The sequence below is a fragment of the Medicago truncatula genome, chromosome 3 (genome assembly GCF_003473485.1).
Source record: "Medicago truncatula cultivar Jemalong A17 chromosome 3, MtrunA17r5.0-ANR, whole genome shotgun sequence".
Classification (NCBI taxonomy): domain Eukaryota; kingdom Viridiplantae; phylum Streptophyta; class Magnoliopsida; order Fabales; family Fabaceae; genus Medicago; species Medicago truncatula.
The window spans coordinates 38,159,891-38,182,360 of record NC_053044.1 but is presented as its reverse complement, the minus strand read 5'-3'; the positions used below and the strand labels follow the sequence as shown (position 1 = coordinate 38,182,360).

At 30.5% G+C, this 22,470-nt stretch overlaps 2 protein-coding genes across 5 annotated transcripts; one reads left to right on the top strand and one right to left on the bottom strand.

The window, feature by feature from the left end:
* Positions 1 to 530: 530 nt before the first annotated feature.
* LOC11439449 (tryptophan aminotransferase-related protein 2) lies at positions 531 to 6,433 on the top strand. The gene is made up of 5 exons (XM_003601163.4): positions 531 to 910; positions 3,585 to 3,888; positions 5,115 to 5,395; positions 5,747 to 6,048; positions 6,197 to 6,433. Exons 1-5 carry the CDS (start codon positions 660 to 662, stop codon positions 6,382 to 6,384), a joined length of 1,326 nt encoding a protein of 441 aa, XP_003601211.1. The 5' UTR covers positions 531 to 659; the 3' UTR covers positions 6,385 to 6,433.
* A 9,429-nt stretch (positions 6,434 to 15,862) lies between these two features.
* On the bottom strand, positions 15,863 to 18,276 carry LOC11426990 (LOB domain-containing protein 25). 4 transcript variants are annotated; one of them, XM_024779133.2, is made up of 4 exons: positions 18,058 to 18,276; positions 17,900 to 17,976; positions 17,599 to 17,635; positions 15,863 to 16,879 (listed from the first exon to the last, which is right to left on the bottom strand). In XM_024779133.2, the coding sequence occupies exon 4, from the start codon at positions 16,864 to 16,866 to the stop codon at positions 16,288 to 16,290; it is 579 nt and encodes a 192-aa protein (XP_024634901.1). In that variant the 5' UTR covers positions 16,867 to 16,879; positions 17,599 to 17,635; positions 17,900 to 17,976; positions 18,058 to 18,276; the 3' UTR covers positions 15,863 to 16,287. The 4 variants fall into 4 exon arrangements, with proteins under 4 accessions (XP_024634901.1, XP_024634902.1, XP_024634900.1 ...); XM_024779134.2 differs by having other exon boundaries at positions 15,863 to 16,874; XM_024779132.2 differs by lacking the exon at positions 17,599 to 17,635 and having other exon boundaries at positions 18,058 to 18,275.
* Between the last annotated feature and the right edge of the window lie 4,194 nt (positions 18,277 to 22,470).

The following is a 22,470-nucleotide window of genomic DNA, read 5'->3' as shown; positions in this document are numbered from 1 at the left end:
AAAACCTACACCTAAACCTAAACAATTCTAACAATTCTGCAATGATTCATCAAAACCTAAACCTAACAATTCAATAAAAGTTCTCTAACAATTCTAACTTAAACTATCCTAACATATCATAAAATCATAAAATCAATATAATCGAACCTATATAATCGAATTTAGCAAAAAAAAAAAAACAAACAATTCGACCACAAAACAACAATGCAATAGGATTCAGAATACTTACTTGTTTTTGTGATTGAAATTAGCTTGGAATGACTTCAAATTGCTCAAAATCGCAGCAAGGAGAATCAAAAACGCAACAATGGAGTTTTGGAAACTCATATGTCTGTTCTGTTCTTATAACATTTTCCTCGGCAGTTAACTACCGAGGTTTTCCTCGACAGTTAACTGCAGCCGGATTTTTATTTCCTCGGCAGTTAACTGCCGAGGAGGCAAAATTGTATTTTACTAGTGTTTCTCAGCGTTATCAAATGTGGAACATCAATTCTCCCACTAGAAATACACTTTATAATGTGGGGGTGCGCAATGCAATGAATAAAGAAAGTAATTTAGTAATAGAGGTCCAAAAGCTTTTCACAAACGAGACCCTCCCTCTTTTTTTTTTCCATTACTTCATCTTCTTTCCCTTTGTTCTGTTTTGCTTTTGTTAGAATATGGCTAAGATTCCTAATACTGTATTCTCTTTGAGACACTTCTTGGTGCTATCCCTCGCTTTGAACGTGAGTTTCATACTCCGAATGTTTTATGATGGTGAAGTTGGCCATAACAACTCTTCCTTGAATAGAGCTAAAGCTAATAATAATGTTCACAAATCACGTGTGGTTATGTCATCCACTTCTTCTTTGAAGAATTCTACTTGTAAAGATCTTACAGGAAGCAAGAACAGAATCATAAATCTTGACCAGTAAGTACTACTTAATCACTCATTCTTTATTTCCCTTCATTTTTTATTTAAGGTTGCTAGCTTGTTATATTAATGTTATGTCATGCTCTAAGTGCTTGAGCAATTAAAATCAATATTCATAGTTTCTTTTTTATGATCCATAAAGTTTTGATAGTTCATATTTAAATGAGCACTGAATTTGTCAAATTATACTAATACCAAGATTTTGTAAAAGCTCTAAAATATAGTTTTTCTCAAAATCGTGGTGGCGTGATTTCGCTATTTCATCGTCAATCTAGACATGCAGTTAATTTTAAGGTGACTAAAATTGTCAATTTAATTATATCTGTTATTTATTATCAATGGTTTTGCTTATTATTTGAGCCAATACTATTGCCTACTGGCTCTCTGTTTCAACTAGCTAGGACATGAGAATCTACCCTTTTCTTTCTTGGTGTTCTGACCTTGATGCCAGAGAAGACAGGGATAAGTCATTGTCTTTAACATGGTTTTCTTCTCTTGCCAAAAATTGTCAGACATAAAAGACAAAAACAGAATGAATTGTGTTTCATTGTATATGCTTAGCTTAAAATAACGTTGAAGAAACATAATCATAATTTCTACCCTCAATTAGTTTGATGACTAAGCTCTGCATGTTCAAAGTTTGGAGGGAGGGGGTGTTATAATTTCAAAAGTTAGTTGGTGAAGTAGAGCTTAAACTTAGAGGTAGACCACACTAGCTAGGGAGTAGCAAAGTAGGGGGGAGTGTAACACCAGAAGCCTAAAACAACTATACAACAAGCACTATGAGCGGGGTCCTCAATCGACATTGGTTATACCAAAATCATTATGTACATTATTAGGCCAAACTCTGACTTATAGACTTCTAATATCCCACTTGAATTTGCCAAAAAATTAGTACATATTTTATAGTGAGTGTTTTAACTTTTTTTAAAGTACAAGCACTTATTAGTAAAATAAGGATAACGTTTATTGCAAATTATGCTAGTAAAACATGTTTATTTTCTAATTTCTAATTGAATTTAAATAGATCATTGTTATAATATTAATTAAACTACAAAACTAATAGCACATCAGTAGAAAAAAAATTTGGTGCATGGTTGATAGTTACAAGAATCAAGAAGTTGGTAGGGTCATATGTCCTATGGAAATTGATAAAAATCAAATGACAATATCGTTTAACCGCATAAAATTGAGCGTCAAATCTAGATCGTTCAATCTCAAATCAATGACCAAAATCAACTATTACATACGTCTTTTAATGTAAATTCTTTATGAATTAAGATACCCTTTCGTGACCATGAGATAAGACTATGATGGAAGTGTTCCTTTGAGATGTCTAATTGACAATAGATTTTTATTGGTATAACTTTTGGCCACCCCCCATGGCAAGACACTTAAATAAACTTTTTCTATTTTTGAGTACTTTTGGCCGCCCAAATGGTGAATCATTAAGTTGTATAAGCTTTTTATGCGCCTTTTAATTTATTGTTTTTAAATATTAATTATTCAACTTTTTTATTTTTCCATTTTCTTATGGTTTCTCTAGAATCTGGATCTATAAGTATAAACATTGCATCGTGGGTCCTGCATAAATGGAAATCCACCTTCAACGTCTTTTGTCGTATTCATTCTTTTGCCATGCATGGCTCCCATTGATCTGAATTATATACATAACCCATCTTTCTATCATTCTTTGGCTCATGCATGTGGACACTGATCAGTTTTTTTTCTTCCATAACCTAACACATGAAGATGCGCCCCTCATTAGTTACAAACTCAACGCCCCTTCTTGGATATGTTCATTGCTCCTTTACCTAATCGATCGGTCCAAATAGATCTTACTAGGTACTATAAACAAAATTAATCATTATTGGTCTGGTCCTTTACTCGCAAAGATTTGGGGACAGGGCTAGGTGATTTGTGCTTCCAAATAAGGATACATATATTTTGCAAATGGTTATATGTGTTTTTTTTTTTTTTTTGAAAAAAAAAAGTAGTATGTAGTTCCATATGTTGAAAATTAAGAAATCTCACAGTAAGAAATTAATATGTTTGGAACTTAAATAAAAGAAAAAAAGAAATATGTTTAAACTTTAACTTGGACCAGGATCCTCAAAGCTTAAAAAAACACTATTGTATTCCTATACATAGGGTTTTGCAATAACTCAAGAAATACTATCTTAATTCTAAATTTACATATAAAACTTTAATTAATCTACAAAATATTTGTTGCAATCCTCTCTTCTAATTTCTCATATTCGTGTGAAAAAGTTACACTCTTTAAAATAAGTGCATGTTTTAGTTTGGGGTGATTGTCAAAATCACGATGAGTCACTAGATTGGCAATCCGAAAGTTCAAACACACCACAACTTCGAAATTTCTATAAAATCATGGCATGTCCATCGAAACATAAGTTAAACTCAATTTTGTAAGTACAAATTAGAAGACATGAATTAGCACATAAAAGTTTGTAATTTTTTGTAAAATCAGATAATTTATTTTATACTTGTTGGTATTAGAAGACATGAACTAGTAAATAAAAAGCTTGTTTGGTATGGAACATAATAATGATCTATTTTTTAAATTGTGGTCAATTGACTTGAATCAATTAAATTAATTAATGAAGGATATCATAATTTTATAAGTTGATATTATTATATGTATATGCAGTGGGGATCCGACAGTATATGAAAGATTTTGGAGACAAACAGGTGACAAGAGCACGATCATAATACCAGGATGGCAATCCATGAGCTATTTTTCGGATGTGTCGAACATATGTTGGTTTCTTGAGGCAGAGTTTGCAAAGGAGGTAGTGAGGTTGCACAGAGTGGTCGGGAATGCAGTCACAGAAGGACGTCACATTGTTGTAGGGACAGGTTCCTCTCAACTTTTTCTTGCTGCACTCTATGCTCTCTCCCCAAATCATGCATCTCAACCAATCAACGTTGTTTGTGCCTCACCCTACTACTCTGTCAGTACCTCCTTAACTTTTTCTTTCTTTCTTTTGGAACTATGAGATATTCTTCAAACAGTTTGGTCCATGTTTGGTATGAAAGTGAATTTGTATGAATCACAACGAGCCTCTATGCAAAATCACAATTAGTCATCGTGATTCTGACATGTTTACTGTGATACAAAACATAGACCTAATACTAACGTACTATTTCAAATGTTGCACACCAATTAGCATAGTTCATATAGTATATTATGTTGGAATTTTGCGGTGAGTTTGCCAAAACTAAAGTGGCTTGCCGTCACTACACATCTGGATTCAACAAAGTTAAAGTGTCACTTTTAATTTTGTCAAGTCCACCGTAATTCCAAACATGCATGTAATCATAAATTATACAGAAGTATGTGATATTTTGATCACTTTTTGAATTTTATATTGAAGAAATTCTCACATGGCCAAGGAACTTGTAGGAAAGTGGTTTTCTCAATTAAGGGAATGATTCAGTTCAGTAAAACTCTTTTTTCGGTTAAGCATGATCAGTTATGATTTATGAACAAAAATTTATTAGTATAACATTCAGAAATTAATACTTGTACAAAAAGGTTTGACATCTAAATTTGATTCTTTTCTCTATTTTTACGCCATGTGAGATTCTTCTGAAAGGGTCGTTAATTATCACATTCAACGTGTTCCTACCATTTTCTTATTTATTTGTATTTTTTAGTATCCTGCAATTAATTTTCTGTCTCATAATATGTAGTATGACTTTTTAATTCTTCTCTTTGTTTGTCTTCATATATGCATTCATACTTTTGCAAGTCTGCCACCTGATCACATGGTTGTTAACAGTACTCACATGCGCTGAACTGACAGTAGATTATAGCTCTCATAATTATTGAATGTTTAGTTGGATTAGTGGTGAATTTGACAAAGTTAGTATTTTCTTAGTTTTGTCAAACTCACTGTGATCCTAAACAAATACAAAAAAGAGGCTGTACAATGCAAGGTCAATATTACTTATATTTGATCTTACCTTTTGTTTGTCAAAACTACACTTTGTAAATTTTGCAAAATCACGGCTACTCATTATAATTCTAAAAAACTTACCGTGATATCAAACATGGGTCAATTCTGGAATATTTGAAGCTAATTTTGCACAATTGAATCACATTAGTGTCTTAGTGTTAATTTGTATAATTCATACTAAATAAATAAATAAATAATTTGCATTGCTTTGCATGTAGTCATACCCATCAATGACAGATTACCTAAAGTCTGGGCTATACAAATGGGCCGGTGATGCAGATAGTTATGAGAAAGATGGTCCCTACATTGAGCTGGTAACTTCACCAAATAATCCTGATGGACATGTGAGGAAGTCTAAGGTCAATAGAAGTCAAGGACTTCTGGTTCATGATCTTGCCTACTACTGGCCGCAATACACTCCTATATCATCGCCTTCTGATCATGATCTAACCCTTTTTACTGTCTCCAAAAGCACTGGTCATGCTGGAATGCGCATAGGGTAAGTTAGATATTATACTATGAGTGATGGTCATTTTGGTCTCTGAATGCATATATAATAAGTTAAATACTATACTATACTCCATAAAACAAATATATTGGTTGTTTTGGTATTTATGAAATGTTGTTTCATACATACTAATGTTGCATTGAACTTTAAAACGACAATTAAAAAAGAATAGAGGGATATAACATCCTTACATCTATAATTTCATATATAGAGATATTTGAGGATGGAATAAAACAAAAACCATATTAGTAAAAATGTAATTTAGGCATGCAAATTTTATATGTACTTTTGAGCAATAAAAAAACTAAAAATGAAAAAGTAAAGAAATGCTTAAACTTTTAGGTGGGCACTAGTGAAAGACAAAGAGGTAGCAAAGAAAATGACCAAGTTCATAGAGCTAAACACAATAGGAGTCTCAAAGGATTCACAACTCAGGGCTGCAAAGATTTTAAGTGCAGTTTCTGACAGTTGTGAACAAGAAAACTCCAAAGAGAATGAGTCATTTTTCAAGTTCAGCCACAAGGTCATGGCGAACAGGTGGAAGCAGCTAAGAGAAGTAGTGCATCATAGTGAATTGTTCAGCTTATCCCAATTTTCCCCTGCATTTTGTAACTTTTTCAATCGAGTGTTGGAACCTCAACCAGGTATTATACTATACTATACTATACTATAGCTTAATTTGACATAAAATTACATTTGCAGTGATTAAAACAATTAGATTAGATAATACAACTTCCTAAGTAGATTTCTTGTCGAAATGTTTATGTATGTATTCATTTATTTATTTTGCAGCTTTTGTGTGGTTGAAGTGTGAGGGAAATGTGGAAGACTGTGAAAGCTTCCTTAGAGCACACAACATCATAACGAGAAGTGGAAAACACTTTGGGGTTAGCCCAAAATATGTAAGAATTAGCTTGTTGGATACTGATGAAAATTTTACTCAATTTCTAGACAGATTATCTACCATACAGTCTTTGTAATGAAAATTTGTTGCTGCTGGTAATAATATAGTTGTGTGTGTGTTGAGAAGTGAACGGTTGCAACACAATTTTGGTCATTCATGTGTAGATGTATAAGATGTATGGAATCACATGTTAGAATTCAAGTTATTGCTGAATTTTAGTTAAAGTTGAATTGATTGAGAGTGTCCCAATTTAAATATGACCGGAACCATCATAAGTTGAATAAGTTTAGTTGAACTATGGCAACTCCATTGGGGAATAGTGGACTGAAATAAATGAATAAAAAACATGAGTATTTTTTTTTCTGAGAGAGAAAAATATGAGTATAATTAAAGAGGAGTGTTATGAACACTTTCTTTTTAAACTCACTCTAATATAGACTTTTTTATTAGTCGAAACCCTTGCGATTCTAACTATTTTAAATGGAACCAATTTCTAAAATTTCAGACTCACATTGATTTCATTACATTAAAGAGTAAATGTTAAAAAAAAGTGTTGTAAATAGAGTGTTCAAAACATTTCTCATAATTAAATACTAACATATGAAGGAAAAAAAATTAAATACTAACTAAACTAAATAGGCATTGAATCACATGTTTGAATTCATACAATTTTTTTTCTTTTTTTTCAAGTTTTGGACCTTCTTAGGCCCATCCACTACTGTGGTATGTCACTATTTCAAAACTTTTTCTTTTCCACCCTCCATGTTTCTCACGTGCCCATCTAGAATTTTGAAAATTTCCCTTAAATTTTTGGATTCTATAATCTAAAATGAGTTTTTTCCTTTATATTTTTGATGAAAAATTAGCCACATTTCTTCTACCGTGGCTAACTGTTTTTTTTCAAGATTTTTATTAATTAGGATTCTAAAATCCGAACAAAAAATTTATTTTGAATTTTAAGATCCGAATGCCCCTTTTACATGCTTCAAAACCCTCGTGCCAAAAAATCATGGGAAAATATGTGATAATTTTGACACAAGAGGGGTTCAAAGCTTTTTAAAGGGTTTTTTATGGGCCAATTAGTTGCACATTTTTATGTTATTTATAATGTTTATTTATTTATAGGTATGATTGAACAACCCGTTGATCCAAAATCAAATAATGTCAGAACTTTCATTGATTTGAAATTAAACATTGCTGAAGCTTATGTTGATTTGAAAGAAAACGTTGTTGAGACTTCCGTTGATTAGAAGTCAAACATTGTTAAAACAGTAATAAAGTTTGTTCAAACGACAAGTGTCAAAAGTTCAGTAGTAGAGTTTAGTTAAGTTGTATTGTCAGTTTGCTTTTTATTTTTCAATTAACGAAATGTTTGTTATATATCTATCATTATTAAATTATTATTACTATTACTATTGATCATAAAAAAAAAAAAACAAAAAACATTGCTATTGAATTATGAGTGCAGTTGAAAATTATTGTTATTGAATGATTTGTTTTGGTATTGTTGTTGAATAATGATTGGTTTTTCTAATAATTAGGTTTCTGTTGCATGAACGTATATATATCAGATCGTAACCAATCGTAACCCCCAATCCTAGACAAAAAAAGGATAGTCAGGTTGTAACCCCAAAACCTAAGCATTGGGAGCTATGACCTGAAAGGGGCATTTTTAGATATTTTAAGGGTCTATACGAGCATTTAAAGGGGTTTTTTGAGCAAATATTTGGGTTATTGTGATACTATGGGATTTGGGTCATTTGGCAACCAAAACCTACATTAATTAGGATTCCATAAATATTTCTATTTAGGCCTCCAAATATTTCTAAAGCCCCTTAAATACGCATCCGATAGTTATCTATCAGATGTGTATTTGAAAAAACAAACGTATATCTAGTAGATAACTATTATATGTGTTTTTAGGAGGTCTTAGAGATATTTGTGGGGTAAAGATGAACCAAATTAAGATGAAAATTACTCTTCTCATTTTTGAAATTGCTTAAAAACATACTCTTGTGGCAATTAAATGTCGTTCGGCTTTATAATGGCAGTTAATTTCCGTGAAGCACTTTTTAGAGCGGTTTAATAATTTTTTAAATCAGTTTAATCGATAAATCTTTAAGGATACTTAACTGTCGCAAGACCAACGACAATTGAAAAAAGAGCAATTTGAGAAGTGAGAATAATAATTTTCAATTAAGATTCTCAAATCAGAAGTTGGAACAACTTAAGCATATCATTAAGTATATCTTAAAAATTATATTCTTATCATGATTCTTTTACAATCAATATCCATGTATAAGAAATTGCATGCGTTTTAAACAACGGCTATTTATATTTTGAAAGGCAAAATAATACATATTGAGGAGAGGTTTCATCAATATTCAAAAAGCAAATTAAAGAGAGCTAAATGAAAAGCATATAATGATTCATTCAATTATAAAAGGGGGAGGTAAAGAGTGAAATTAGTGTATCTCTTTGAGTCATAATCATAGGTTCGTTTAGAACAAGTAGTGGCAGCCATGATGGGCATGATCATTGGAAATCTTATTGACGAACAACTTTTAGCATTAAATAAAATTGTAGGTATTAAGGGTCATAAAGAAAGAAGATGCAGATAAAAGCAAGCGATGCTCTTCGGACACATTATAATTTAAATGTTTCTAGAACTTGTGCATGTGGCAAGCAAAACATAACTCTGAGTCTATTTTTTCTTTGAGTTCTAAATCCTTTCAATTGGCTAGGTCTATGGATTCTTTTTTAATATAATTAATAATATAAGTATGCTGATCAAATATAGAGCATAGTTTCTTCTGCAATATATTGAAGAATTATCTTTTAGATATACTATATAACTAATAGCAAAGAAAAAAAAAAGAAACTAGATTCGAGCAATGATGATTTCGCGGCGTCAAATTTATTCTTGGTGCGTATGGCTGCTAACCAAACATTCCCATTTTATGTTAGATTCGTTGCAATAACATACGCATGGTTGCTTCATTATATGAGGCAGTGTACTCGTGTCCCGTATAACAAATCAATGTTTAAATTTGGTTTAAATATGTCTTTAGTCCTTGCATTTTTATCAGATTTTGGCATTGATCCCTACATTTTTTTTTATTTGGAATTGGTCCTGCACTTTGTAAAAATATTGGTATTGGTCCCTCTATTAACTTTCTGTTAAAAAAAAAAACACAAAACTATTGGTATTGCTCCCTGCACTTTGTAAAAATATTGGTATTGGTCCCTGCACTTTGTAAAAATATTGATATTGGTGCCATGTGGCGTGAAATGATTGGGCCACGTGGCACTCCGTTGGTTTTGTGTTTTTTTTTAACAGAAAGTTAACAGAGGGACCAATACCAATATTTTTACAAAGTGCAGGGACCAATGCCAAACAAAAAAAAAAGTGCAGGGACCAATACCAAAATCTGATGAAAGTGCAGGGACCAATGACACATTTAAACCTTTAAATTTTGGTTTGTTTAAACACACCTTAGATAGGCTTACACTGCGACACGAGAAAATAGAGTCTGAGACTTTAAGGAGATGAAGATTGTGAGTTTGGCGTCTTTAATATATTCAGAGAAGTAGGTATTTTAGACACTTTAAGTTCATTATGTTTGTAGGTCTTTTGTCATTGTACGCTGTTAATCCAGATGATGTGAATTTGTTTACAAATTCATCTTTTTTTATTTTAATTATTTTTAATTTGTAGTTCTCTATCGATTTATTCTACCGATTCGAATGAATGAATTTCGTTTTTTTAAAAAAAATATATATAAAAATGGCGAGAATATATATTTGTAAATTTTTTGAAGTCCATATTAAAAGCACCTCATTTCTTCAAACTAATATGATCTCAGTTGTTGTTGGGTTTTAAGTACAACATATTTCGTTTTTTTACTCAGTTTTTGCCATTCAAAAGTTGAGAAGTATGTATAATGTTGCTTAGGGTTTAAATATACTCCCTCTAATCAAACTGGGCTGGTCTACTTGGTTTAGATCTTTGCTTGCATACCATTTTAGCCTACACTTTAGTTGGTTTGTTTATTTCCTAGTTTTTTTTTTTTAATAAGCAAATTGTATTAATGAGTGTTTAAGGAGCACTCCAACCGGTCACAACCAAAATAGACTACCCAATTTTCAGGCAACCCATTGGATTACAAAACCAAAAATTTCATAAAATAACTTCCACTTTTAGGTATTCACATTTTTCTTCTTTCATTATGTTATTTCAATTTAAAATTTCATAAAATAACTACCAACAATCTAACAGATAAGCTCAAACCAAATTTCTATCTTTGTGTGTGTTCAATTAGGTATTATATATGATGTTTACTTGAACTTCTTATATTTTCCTGTAAGTATTTAAATAAGGGTTGTAATAACCGGTGTCCCCGGTCATTGGTTAAGGTATTTAAAAAAGGAAAAATTAAATTAAAAAAGATAATTTTTTGACTTTTGAGAAATTGATTAAACAATTTTCGATGTAAAAGATACTATATTTGTTTCCTTAACCAGTGCCCCCGGAGCATTGGTTAATATTTCCCTTAACATTTATTTTTTAATTGCATTTTTAGACAAACCGATCAACCAAACCAAACCAAACTAAACAGTATATCATTGATTTGGTTTGGTTCAGTTCCACTTCTAAGAAACCCTGAAATCTGAATCAAACTAAATCGACGTGGATTTGATCGGTTTGAATATTTTTTTAAATGAAACCAAACTAGTTACATGCCTACTTTTTTTCATTGATCACCTAACCTCATGTTTTTATGAATTTTTTATAATTGGATCAACATGGGCCATTAGGCCATATAATTAGACTCTAATACCATGTTGGATTTTTGGCACAAACCAATCAGTAAGGAGTGTGCGCAATATAAATTAGTGTACATGCGTAGGATTTGGGTTCATTCTCTCATATATTAGCACATACAAGACTTTATAGTTTCCATTCAACATCAAAATACTCCAACCAAATAGTTGGTCATGATGGTGGCTGTTTTATGTTCATCTCTGATGTTATTGGTTGAATATGTGTCATACTGTCTCAGTTTGCTCTGCATCTTACAAATGTTGGTTTCAGGTTTGGAAAAGAAAATTATACTTCATTTGGTGTGTAATTGGTTTATTTGTTTAATTGTTTTTGCTATGTTGTGTTAAGTTTTGGGTCTAAGATAAATGCTTGTATATATTTGCAGGCCAATTATTTTGTGCAGTCAGCTTTAGTGTAACTGCTAGTCATTAGCCCAATTTGTGCTTAACAAAAAGTACTCTTTTTCCTTTTAGTTGATACTCCCTCCGTCCCTTAATACATGACACAGTTGACTCTATTACGTATTCCAATGTATAATTTTGAGCTTAAATATCTTGAATAAAATGTTAGAAAAAAATCATGAAAATTTGATATTTTGAAAATACTCATCGAGACGAATCTAACGATATCTTATATGATATTATTTATCTATGTATATTAGTAGAAAAATATGGTCAAAGTAAACTAGATCAAAATTACAAATTTTTAAATAAGTCGCGGACAGGAGGTAGTACAAAATTTAATTTCTTTATGTAGTACATATGCACATTAGAAGAAATGGATTTGGTGTTGACATTAATGGTGAGAGTGACATCAAATTGAACTGGATTGTTTAGGAGTAATTGTGAAGTGGAATTTGATAAGTACTGGTAATTAGGTATATGAAATAAAAAAGTGGGAATATTTTGGGTACACTAAAATGAAGTTGACATATCAAAGAAACACGTATACGTGTCTGAATGAGTGTCTGTAAAAACTATTAACATGACAATAGACTTGTTTGTCTCTCTTGACTGCATCAAGACCAAGTACATAGATACATATACATATATATATATATATATATATATATATATATATATATATATATATATATGTTTGTATGATGATGATGAACATTGATGAATCAATTGAACATGAAAATGATACAAGTCGTGGTCCCCTTTGTTAGGTCCACGAGGACATAAAGAATTTGTTGTGGGGAGCTTAAATAGTTAGGACCCCCCACCCCACATGATGTTTTTTTTTTTTTTTTCTCTAATAATATTACCCTGTCAATTTTCACCTGCTCTTTGCTTCTTTTCCACGTCTTGCAGGTTAGGAAGAGAAGATTGATGGATTCTGAAATTATTATAACTATAGTAATAGTAATAGCATTACAACAAGTTCAGAATCCCATACTCACTTTTTCTCTGACTCCCTTAACAGTAGTACCTCCTTTAATTGCAATTACAATTAATATAAATTGTTTTTATTATTCCAACTAATAGTATACCAGATTAATAGGGACATGACGGATATAAGGTAGATATTCTGAGGTGAAGTTGATCAGCAATTAGATTTGGTTCTCTTAAAATTCCACAAAAGTTAAAGTCGAGGCTTTTGGTGATCTCGAGAAACAAAACAGGGTCAGAAAGAGAGAGAGAAAGATGAATATTGGAGGACTATTAGTATAGGTAATTATATATACAACAAGATAAAATTGTACAGTCAGACCCTCGTCTCTCCCACAAATTGTCACTGGCACTCACTGGGTGCAATTTGAGATATCTTGAGTGAGGAAAATTTGATTTAAATAGATATTTAGAGTGAAGAGAGTAAAGTTTCAAATTGTGGACCGCATCATGTGATGTATTGCGACTGAAACGTTCCGGCTGCTGCAATGTTTTCAAGCTGCTATGGGACTGACTATATCTATATCTAGTGTTCACACAAATTGTTTTCTACTTTTTATTTATATCATAGATTTAGATGATATTTTAAGGGAATCAAGATATTTTAAAGTGGTTCATAGATGATATTGAAATATACGATGTTGATAAAAATAAATTCATATCGCAATATGCATTGCACCAACTATAATTAGTCAACATTTTATTTGAGAAAACAAGAAAAAACAGTATGTTAAGAGTCTCCTCCTTTAGATGAGAGATGACATAAAAATATGTTTATAATTTGGGTAATCCTCATATTACAAGTCAATTTTGTGGGCTTGTGTTAGACCATACCACAAATTCATTGATGATATCAGAATCTATCCAAGATTTGTTGAACCACCTGCTATTAGGTTTTCGATATCGAGTCACGTACCATATATTTTCACGCACCAAATCCAGTAGTGTTGGACGTGTTTGAAGATATGTTTAAGTGGGAGCAATTCTTACCTTACAAACCTTATAACCAAATATTGTGAGATTACCTTAAGCCTAACCATAAATTCTAAGAGAATATAAGTCTAATTTCTTTATCAATTGGACCAACATCTCATTCGTGAGGACGAGTAATATAACAACTTCTCTTATCAGAAACATCACCAGTCACTACTTTTACATTTTAAAATTATTTTCAAATATTGATTTTTTTTTTTAGGGAAATGTCATATATTGATTGATATAATAGACCATGGAACATACTGTGATGATCTGGATTTGTTAATTATGTGTGTAAACAGTGTATGTGGCAGCTGAGAAAGAGAGAAAAGTGATGACTGACAAAAGTGAAAGGATCAAGAGAAAGAAACAGAAAACGCTGTGAGCATTTAGCTCTCTCTACTGTTTCACTCTCAGATTATAAACAAAAGAGTACATCACATGAATGTTCATATACAAGAGTCATCAAATCATCGTAGAAAATAAGGATTATTTCATGATGTGATCGATGATTCAATTGCACACAAGTTAAACAGTTTAACTTGAAGATTCATAAGTCATAACACTACGTATAGTTCCACCTAGAATAATCAAAATAACGGCTTAGCTTTTTGTTGTTCTGTTTTCATGAAAATGAAAGGCTAACTTCACTGTTAGTATTTTCTCTTCTGGAAACATGGAGAGCAAATGCAGCTGAACATGTAGCTTAGAAAACTCTGCTATAGTTTCTTCTATTTTTGTTTCATTTTGTTTTTATTTTTATTTTTATTCTAATCATAGATAAAACAACCCTAACTCTCCTATTAGTATTATTTTCTCGGATTTCGAAATATTTCTCTACCATTCTGACCTCATCAGGATCGGTTCAGAATTTTATCTCTGTCGATTTGTTCAGGAATCAACATTTTTATGATTTTTTTCCCTATAGGTTTATTTAATCAAGCCACAAAGCATTTAAAAATCATTTTTCTTGATACTTTTTTATAGTCAAAATTTTAATAGTTAGTTAGAAGACAAAAACTGTAATCAACATTAGAGATGGATCTAATGTTGGACCTAATACTCTTTTAGCATATCAACTCATATTATTATTTTAAAATAAATTGGTGAGAGGAGGAAATTATTATTATTATTATAATAACTTTAATATTAATGACTAATTTACAATTTTTTTTAGGATAATGACTATTTTCTGCATGGAATTTGAAGTTTGCTACAAAGTTAAATTCTTAAAATTCATGTGACATCTACATTTTTGAAGAATTTTTTAATTAATATATATATGTTCAGGCAAAAACAAAATGATATATGTATTGGCATGCATGCAAGTTATTGTCAATGTAGCTGCAGTAGTTTATTATACGAATTATGAAATGTCACTGTTTCACTTCACTGCAATATTGTCTGGGGTTGAGTGTTTGAAGTAATTGATAGTAACAGTTTCGAAGTCATGTAGCTATTTCTTGAAAGTTTGTGGCAAAAGAAAAAAACCCTAAGCTTGAAACTACTTACTATAGTAGCTGCTTTTTTGCATTAATAATTGGATCCAGTGAGGACAACGACACTGTGTGGCTCACTATTTAGCACATTTTTTATTGAATGAAAATAAAATATAGCTATAGGGAGAATTAATTCAATTCATGATCTCACTCACTCACTCACTCACCTTACCTTTTTCTTAGTACTACATGATGAAAACAACAATTCAAAACAAGTTTGGGTTGCAGCAGATAGAGACACAAGTTCAGAAAAATCACTGCTCGTTTTCCTGTTAGTTGAGTTCATAAAACACACCATCACAAAAAAAAAGCCTTACAGAATCACTAGTAGCACTAATAACAAGTTGTTTTTATTATACTACCATATCTTTTACACATGAAAAGTTCTTACAAACTCTATATGAGATTGAGACTTGAGAGTGACCATTAATATACTTTGTAGTTTCAACTCCATCCAAATCCAAATATACATGATCTTTGTTTCTGTGTATTTGATTGTGACATGTTGCCAATAAAAAACTCAACTGCTCCTGAATCCTGATCCTCACTGACCTCACTTCTTCTGTCACCAGTGCCTTTATTTTAGTGAAAATTAATCACTTCAAATGGTTACTACATGTTTAACCCACTTTGGTAATTAAAATAGGAAAGTTAATATTCATATCATTGGCATTTGGCAACAAAGGGAAAGTAAGAATTGTAAAACTGTGGTCCACGAATATATATAAGGTAGCAAAATTAAAGTGAAAAATAAAAAACAAGATAAGGAATATATATAGCTAGGGTAAGTAAGATATATGGGAAGACTAACCCGTAGAGTTAGGCTTTAGAATCAAGAAATTAATTATTAAACGATATATATATGCTTCATTTCATTCATTTATTTTTGATAATAATAAATAAACAATGACAGAGAATGTCAACTCAAATGCACATGCCTATAGAGTTTGCATTTTCATTGATCAATACACAAACAAGACTAGTAGTGTTGATATGTAGCCATACATTAATCATACTTCCATGCATGCCCTATATACCAACTTATTCACTAGCTAGGTTTTAATTTAAACAACACTTCCTCATCAACAACTAGACAATGAAATACAAAAAAGCCTTATTCAAAATTCAAATTATTAAATAAAAAACACAAAATAGTAGACCTAGACACAACACTCCAACTATGGCTACATACATAGCCATAGAAAGAACCAGACTTATATAATACCCAACAACTCTCAACAAGTGACATAACGTAAATAAACCCTAGCTAGATAGAAATTCAGATTTCACAAATTACCTCCTCCTACACCTCCTCCTCTTCCACCTACACCTCCACTTATATCCTCAGAAGAGGTATCATTAATCCATGGAATAGCATAAGGAAAAGAAGAGTAAAATCCATTTCCATCAACATTTCCATTACCAAATCTTGAACTAAACTGTCTTTGAGATTGATGAAACGAAGCCGGAACAACAAGAGGAGGAAGAGGTGGAAGAGAGGAATTCGGAGAGATTTCATTGTAAGCAAAGCGAAGAAGATCGGCATTAGCAGAATCAAGTTCCTTTTGAAGTCTCTGAACTTGTCTCTGAAGGAAAGAGATAGCACCAACACAACCATAAACAGGATCTCTCACACGTGCCTCGGCTTCATAAGCAAGGGAATTCACTGCATCTTCTCTCTGGTGAGGGAGGAGTTCGTTGAGGATCTTTGTGACGTTGCTTGCGCCGAAGATCTTGTGAACGTTTGCAAATTTTTGAGGTTCTTCCGGTGGAAAGTATGGTGCAAAGATGCAGCCTGGCATGCATTTTCGACGAAGGAATTTGCAGGCTGCACATGGTGAATTGTATGAGCTTGATGATGCCATTTTTTCTCCTGCGCTACAAAGCAATAAAAAAAATATTGAGTCATACAAAATATGAATCTATTTATCTTCTAACTTTCCCTTCTATACATCGTGTTTTCAAGTAATAATCAGTTTAGTTTCAAAAGTTATTACAAAACTCAATGGTCACAAATAAAGAATATCAGATCTAATATTAATTATTAATTATTTTCAGTTACATTTCACATTTTTAATATTTCTTTGATCTTATAGTAATGAATGATCCATATACATATATATAATGAAAAGGCAAAAAAAATAAAAATAAAATTATAGTTTTTTTGATTTAGTATTGATGAGTTCAATCTTATTGTATAGATCCTTTAAGTCTTTATATGATTCATCCCTCCTAAAATCTCTTCATTGACTCTTCCCTAGCACATACATCACACGTACATGAGACTTTACTTTGTTGGTTGATTTAACTAATAAATTTGATTGTTAGTTGAAACTTTTTTATATTATATTACATATATGACTATCTTTATGCTTTCTTTTTCTTTCAAAAACTTTTTTTATTTCCTTTTAAAATATATTTTATTCTTTCCATTCTCTCTTCCTTTTTCAATTAATGATAGAAAAAAAATCAATGAAGGGTTCTTAATTATACTTTGAAGAAACTCATCCTTTTCTTTTTGTGGATTTTGGCCCTTAAGTTTTAGTTTATTGGTTTGTTTTATCTTCTTCTTCACTAGTGCATACAGCAAAACTTACATGTATATATGTATCTTTCTTCGTCCGGAATTCAGCTCTACATGACCAAGTAAAAAGTTATATATATAGATTTCATCGCAAAACTAAATAAATTGAACCAAAGATCTGGCTGCAGCAAAGAACTACATCATCATAAAATAAAGGCATATAAATTGGGCAAAGCCCTAAATAGTGTCTTTTCAAAAGGATCCATTTTGTGTCAAGCAACCGTTACCTTACTCAAAAGAGCACAAATCATAGAAAAGAACTAAATATATGCATAAAGAAAAGAGGGAAGCTAACTACATGAACATGATTTTACCTGTTTGTGATATGTAGGTTTCTTTGATCAGGAGAATTACTAAAAGGGAAGTACCTTTTTTGAATCTGTTCTTGTACCTTCACGAGAGAAAAAAAAAATAGCCTTAGCTAATGAGAAGTAAAAGATCACGTAGATTTATTAGATGAGGAGCACTATACCCTTAAAGAGGAAACCCTAATTGGAAGAGAGATATGCAAAGGGAAAGAGATAGAAAAAGATAGAGAGAGATATTGAGGGTTGAAGCTTATATTATTTAGTGGCAACAAAAGGTTATAATATTAGGAGAGGGAAAGGGCAAAACAGCATTGAGTGGATGGAGAAGGGAATGGATGTAAAAGACAAAGGTAATAAATGGAGGTACACATGAAAAGAATGACTATGACCTTGCATCTAATAATATCATCAGGAATGTGGGGATGTCTCCCCTTCATATTCTCACCCTAACTCAAGCACTCACATTAATTAAATTAATATTAATGTAACAAAAAATAAATAAATTAATTTTGAGGTATATATATATAGGGCTTTGCTAGAAGACACCTTTTATGAAGGTGTCTTTTAGCAAGTTATTATATTAGTATTTGTTAAAAGACATCAACTAATTTTTATGAAGGTGTCTTTTAGCAAGTTATTATATTAGTATTTGTTAAAAGACATCAACTAATTTTTATGAAGGTGTCTTTTAGCAAGTTATTATATTAGTATTTGTTAAAAGACATCAACTAATTTTTATGAAGGTGTCTTTTAGCAAAGTTATAACTAAAAAGTGGAAATCACACCTTGAGGTGTGGGTTGCTAAAAGACACCTTCATGGATGGCTTCTAGCATAACCCATATATATATATATAACACACACAACTGACATTTAAGGGGTAACGTTCTCGTGAACACTTTATCCATCAATTCTATCCCTCAGATGGAGTCATAAGATGTGAATGTAGGATCCATCCGAGGTATAGAATAGGAAGATGTAGTAGAAATCGGTATTATACACACTAACACTTGCGCTAAATCTTGATTTTTAATGTTTATTCCGCTTGAATAATATAAAATAAAAATACTCGTTAAAAAATAAACATATCTTGATCCAACTTTTTAAGTAACGAAATCGTATTGATCACTTAATTATTTTTATTTACAGATATTTTTTCTAAAAAGTGTAAGGATTTACCTTTAAATCTATTTTTAGGTTCATATTAGAAGTACCTTATTTTTAACATATTTAAGGTTGATATAAGAAGTACCTTATTTTAACATAAATATGAAGGATATTCCAATTCAAATCCATCAAAAATACGATTAGAAAGCAATTAATGAAAAATAAAAAGGGATAAAACAAACGTCTAGACAATGTACTCCCTTATGATACACTTTAACGGTGTGTTTGGTTGCAAGAAGAAATTGTGAAGAGAGAAATTGGTGTGAGAGAGTTTAAGAAAAGAGAAAAAGATGAGAAATAAAGTAGATTTGATGGGTTGTTTGATGTAAGAGAAAGAAGAGAGAAATAGAAGAGAAAGAAGTGTGATTATTTTTTAAAAGACAAAAATACCCTAGAACTTAAAAACTATAGTACATTAGTATTGTTTAAATTTTATTTTTATCAAAATACGATCCTTCAATTATTTTTTTTATTAAAATCTGTTATTGTTAATTATCATTACAATTTAAAAAAGTAACAATTCATGTAATTAACTATTTTTCAATTTTATTTAGTTTTGGTCAAAAACTATTTTTCAATTTAATTAATACATTTTATCTAGTAATGTATTTTAGATTGTATTAGTCTCTTTTAATACTTGTTAGATTTTATACAAACTAGTGCTGGTGGGCCTTTTTTTAATTGAAGTTGCTTACAAGTATAAATAAATAATACTAAATATATAGAAGAAAAAAACTCAGCACACGAAAATTAAAATGAACATGATGAAGGTGTTTATCAAGGGTATAAATGTAATAATAAACAAAACAAACTATCCTTTTCCATTTCTTCGTTTATGAGGAGAGATTTGTAAAAGGCGTAAGATCCATTAATCTTGTGTTTCTCTTTTCTATTTCTCTCTTCCCTTACTCTTTCTACCCTATTATCATATATAGGTTCACCCATCTAGATTTAGATTATATTAGGAGAGAATTATAAGGTTTTCCACCTGATTTGTTTCAAAACATTAATGACTTTGGTTTAGTATCTTGTGGTTTGAGTGACCCGAATGTTCATAATTGATGATTTTTCTCTAAATAAGGTGGTGAATGTTGAACAACCGGTGGAGGATATCTAGTTCTCTTTTTGGAAATATTTTTTTAGTATGTCCTCTAGGAGTTGTTGTACTTCTACGAGTGGGGATTAAGTCCTACCTCCAAGATGATTTTGGTTGATTCATTGGATATCTTGAGCAGATTTTTTTGTGTCCGTTGTATATATGGTTCTAGTTTCTAGCTAGTTATTACAATTTTGATACTTTACTTTTTTTTTTTTTTTTTGAAAGGATACTTTCCTTTTTGTATCACCTAAATCTTTGTAGTTAATGGGTTTGAGTACCCCCCTTGTACTCAATTACTTTCTTTATTTGATTTGATCATGCCATTTAAAAAAAAAAAAAAGAGACATTATACTAGGAGTATAGACAATAAAACAATGTATGTTTAAAAATTATAAATTTATAATTTAAAATTTGAACATTTTACTAATAATAATAATAATAATAATAATAAGTGTACTAAGATCACTCAAAAAAAAAAAAGTGTACTAAGACCATATTTATGTTAGCATCATGCCTTTTGAAGACAAGCAAGGGCACTGGCTAAGCAAATGGAGAATGCATCAATAAATAAATTAAATGGAAGGATATACAAACAAAGAAATAGGGTAAATTTATCACCCTAAAGACATTTGCAAAGAAAATATAAATTAAAATTATTTAATATATAGTATTTTATTTAATACAATGATAATTTAAAAAATATATTAAAAGTTGGCATTGTTTTGTTTGAAAATATTCTTTATATAAGTATATAAAAGTATCATTTAATTGTGCTAAGTCATATATTGCTTGTGATGTTATAGGTTGATAATTTGATATGAAAAGTGATAGAGAAAAAAATGAGATATTGAATTGGTGTATGGAAATTTGAGGTGTCTAAATGTTATTGTTGTTTTTATAATATGTGTAAGTTCTAAAAAATTCATTTGATGTGCTAATTCAGGGGTAAAAGTTTTCAGTAACCTATAAACTTCAAATTTCTTAGTTAGTTATAAACTAGTCATTAATACCACTTTAATTAATAAAATGTTTTTTCTAATTTTTTAAAAAGTAAGAATATGTATAGTAAAATCTAGAACATACTGTATATTTGCACTTTAATAATTAAATAAACACATGACTTGACATGACATCCAATAAGGAGGTATTTTTGTCCGCAAATGATTGGTACTACAATGGAGTAATATTTTTTATTGAGAAAAAGGTTTGATGAATCCAAAAACTTTAAATTAAATATTATATATATATATATATATATATATATATATATATATATATGTCCTTCATTTTTATCATTATAAATTTTATTTTAAATAGTATGGGTTCCCATTTAAATCATTTTTCAAAGGTTCGTATTAAATTGACTCATATGTTAGTCAAAAAATTCATTGATATATCTGCGTCTTTAGTTTTTTTAGCACTATTCAAAGGGTCCATTATTCATTGTTATTGCATTGTATATGATTTCAGGACAATCTAATATGGATCCGATCTAAAGTTAGACCCTTACATTTTTAATAAATTTTAATAAAATATTATATTTATTCTTCTTTTACTAAAAATGATAAAGGTCCGCCTTTGAACGATTATTAAGAGGTCCATATTAAATACACTTTGATTGCTTAGCTTGTATAGCCAACTATCGAGAATGGTAGTTGCACAATCTTAATTTCTTAATATACATTTTTTTAAGGAAAATATAAATATTAAATCTTAATACATATATTCGACATCATTTAATTTCTATTTCACTTTTTACATCACACCATTAACATTCATATTATTCTATGTGTTTCTCTCTCAAGAGTATAGTAGGTGTATAGTGGCTAAAAAATTCTTTTTCATGAAATATAATTATTATAGGAGTAATATGCATGTTATGTCACGCCAAGATTATTTTTGACAATATCTATCATGTTAGAATTTTTTTTTCACTCAATTTTCTGAGGTGTGCATGCATGAGAAGTTTGGTGGTGGATTGGCAAATTTGGATAGTGTAATGTGACGCATTCCTTTGATGTACTCCCTCCGTCCTTTAATAAGTGACACAGTTGATCCAATTATACATATCAATGCGTAATTTTGAGTTTAAATATCTTGAATAACATATTGGAAAAAATTATGAAAATTTGATATTTTAAAAATACTCATCGAGACGAATCTAACGACATCTTATATGATATTATTTATCTTTGTATATTAGTAGAAAAATATGATCAAAGTAAGTTAGGTCAAAATTGCACATTTTCAAACATGTCATTTATTGCGGGACGGAGGAATTATATTATTTTTGACTCAATTATTGTTTATATG

Bases quoted from the DNA above. Each gene is read 5' to 3' on its own strand.
- LOC11439449 (XM_003601163.4), top strand. From the start codon at position 660: ATGGCTAAGATTCCTAATACTGTATTCTCTTTGAGACACTTCTTGGTG. The intron at 911-3,584 runs GTAAGTACTACT...ATGTATATGCAG, and splicing joins AGAATCATAAATCTTGACCA to TGGGGATCCGACAGTATATG. The intron at 3,889-5,114 runs GTCAGTACCTCC...CTTTGCATGTAG, and splicing joins GTGCCTCACCCTACTACTCT to TCATACCCATCAATGACAGA.
- LOC11426990 (XM_024779133.2), bottom strand. From the start codon at position 16,866: ATGGCATCATCAAGCTCATACAATTCACCATGTGCAGCCTGCAAATTC.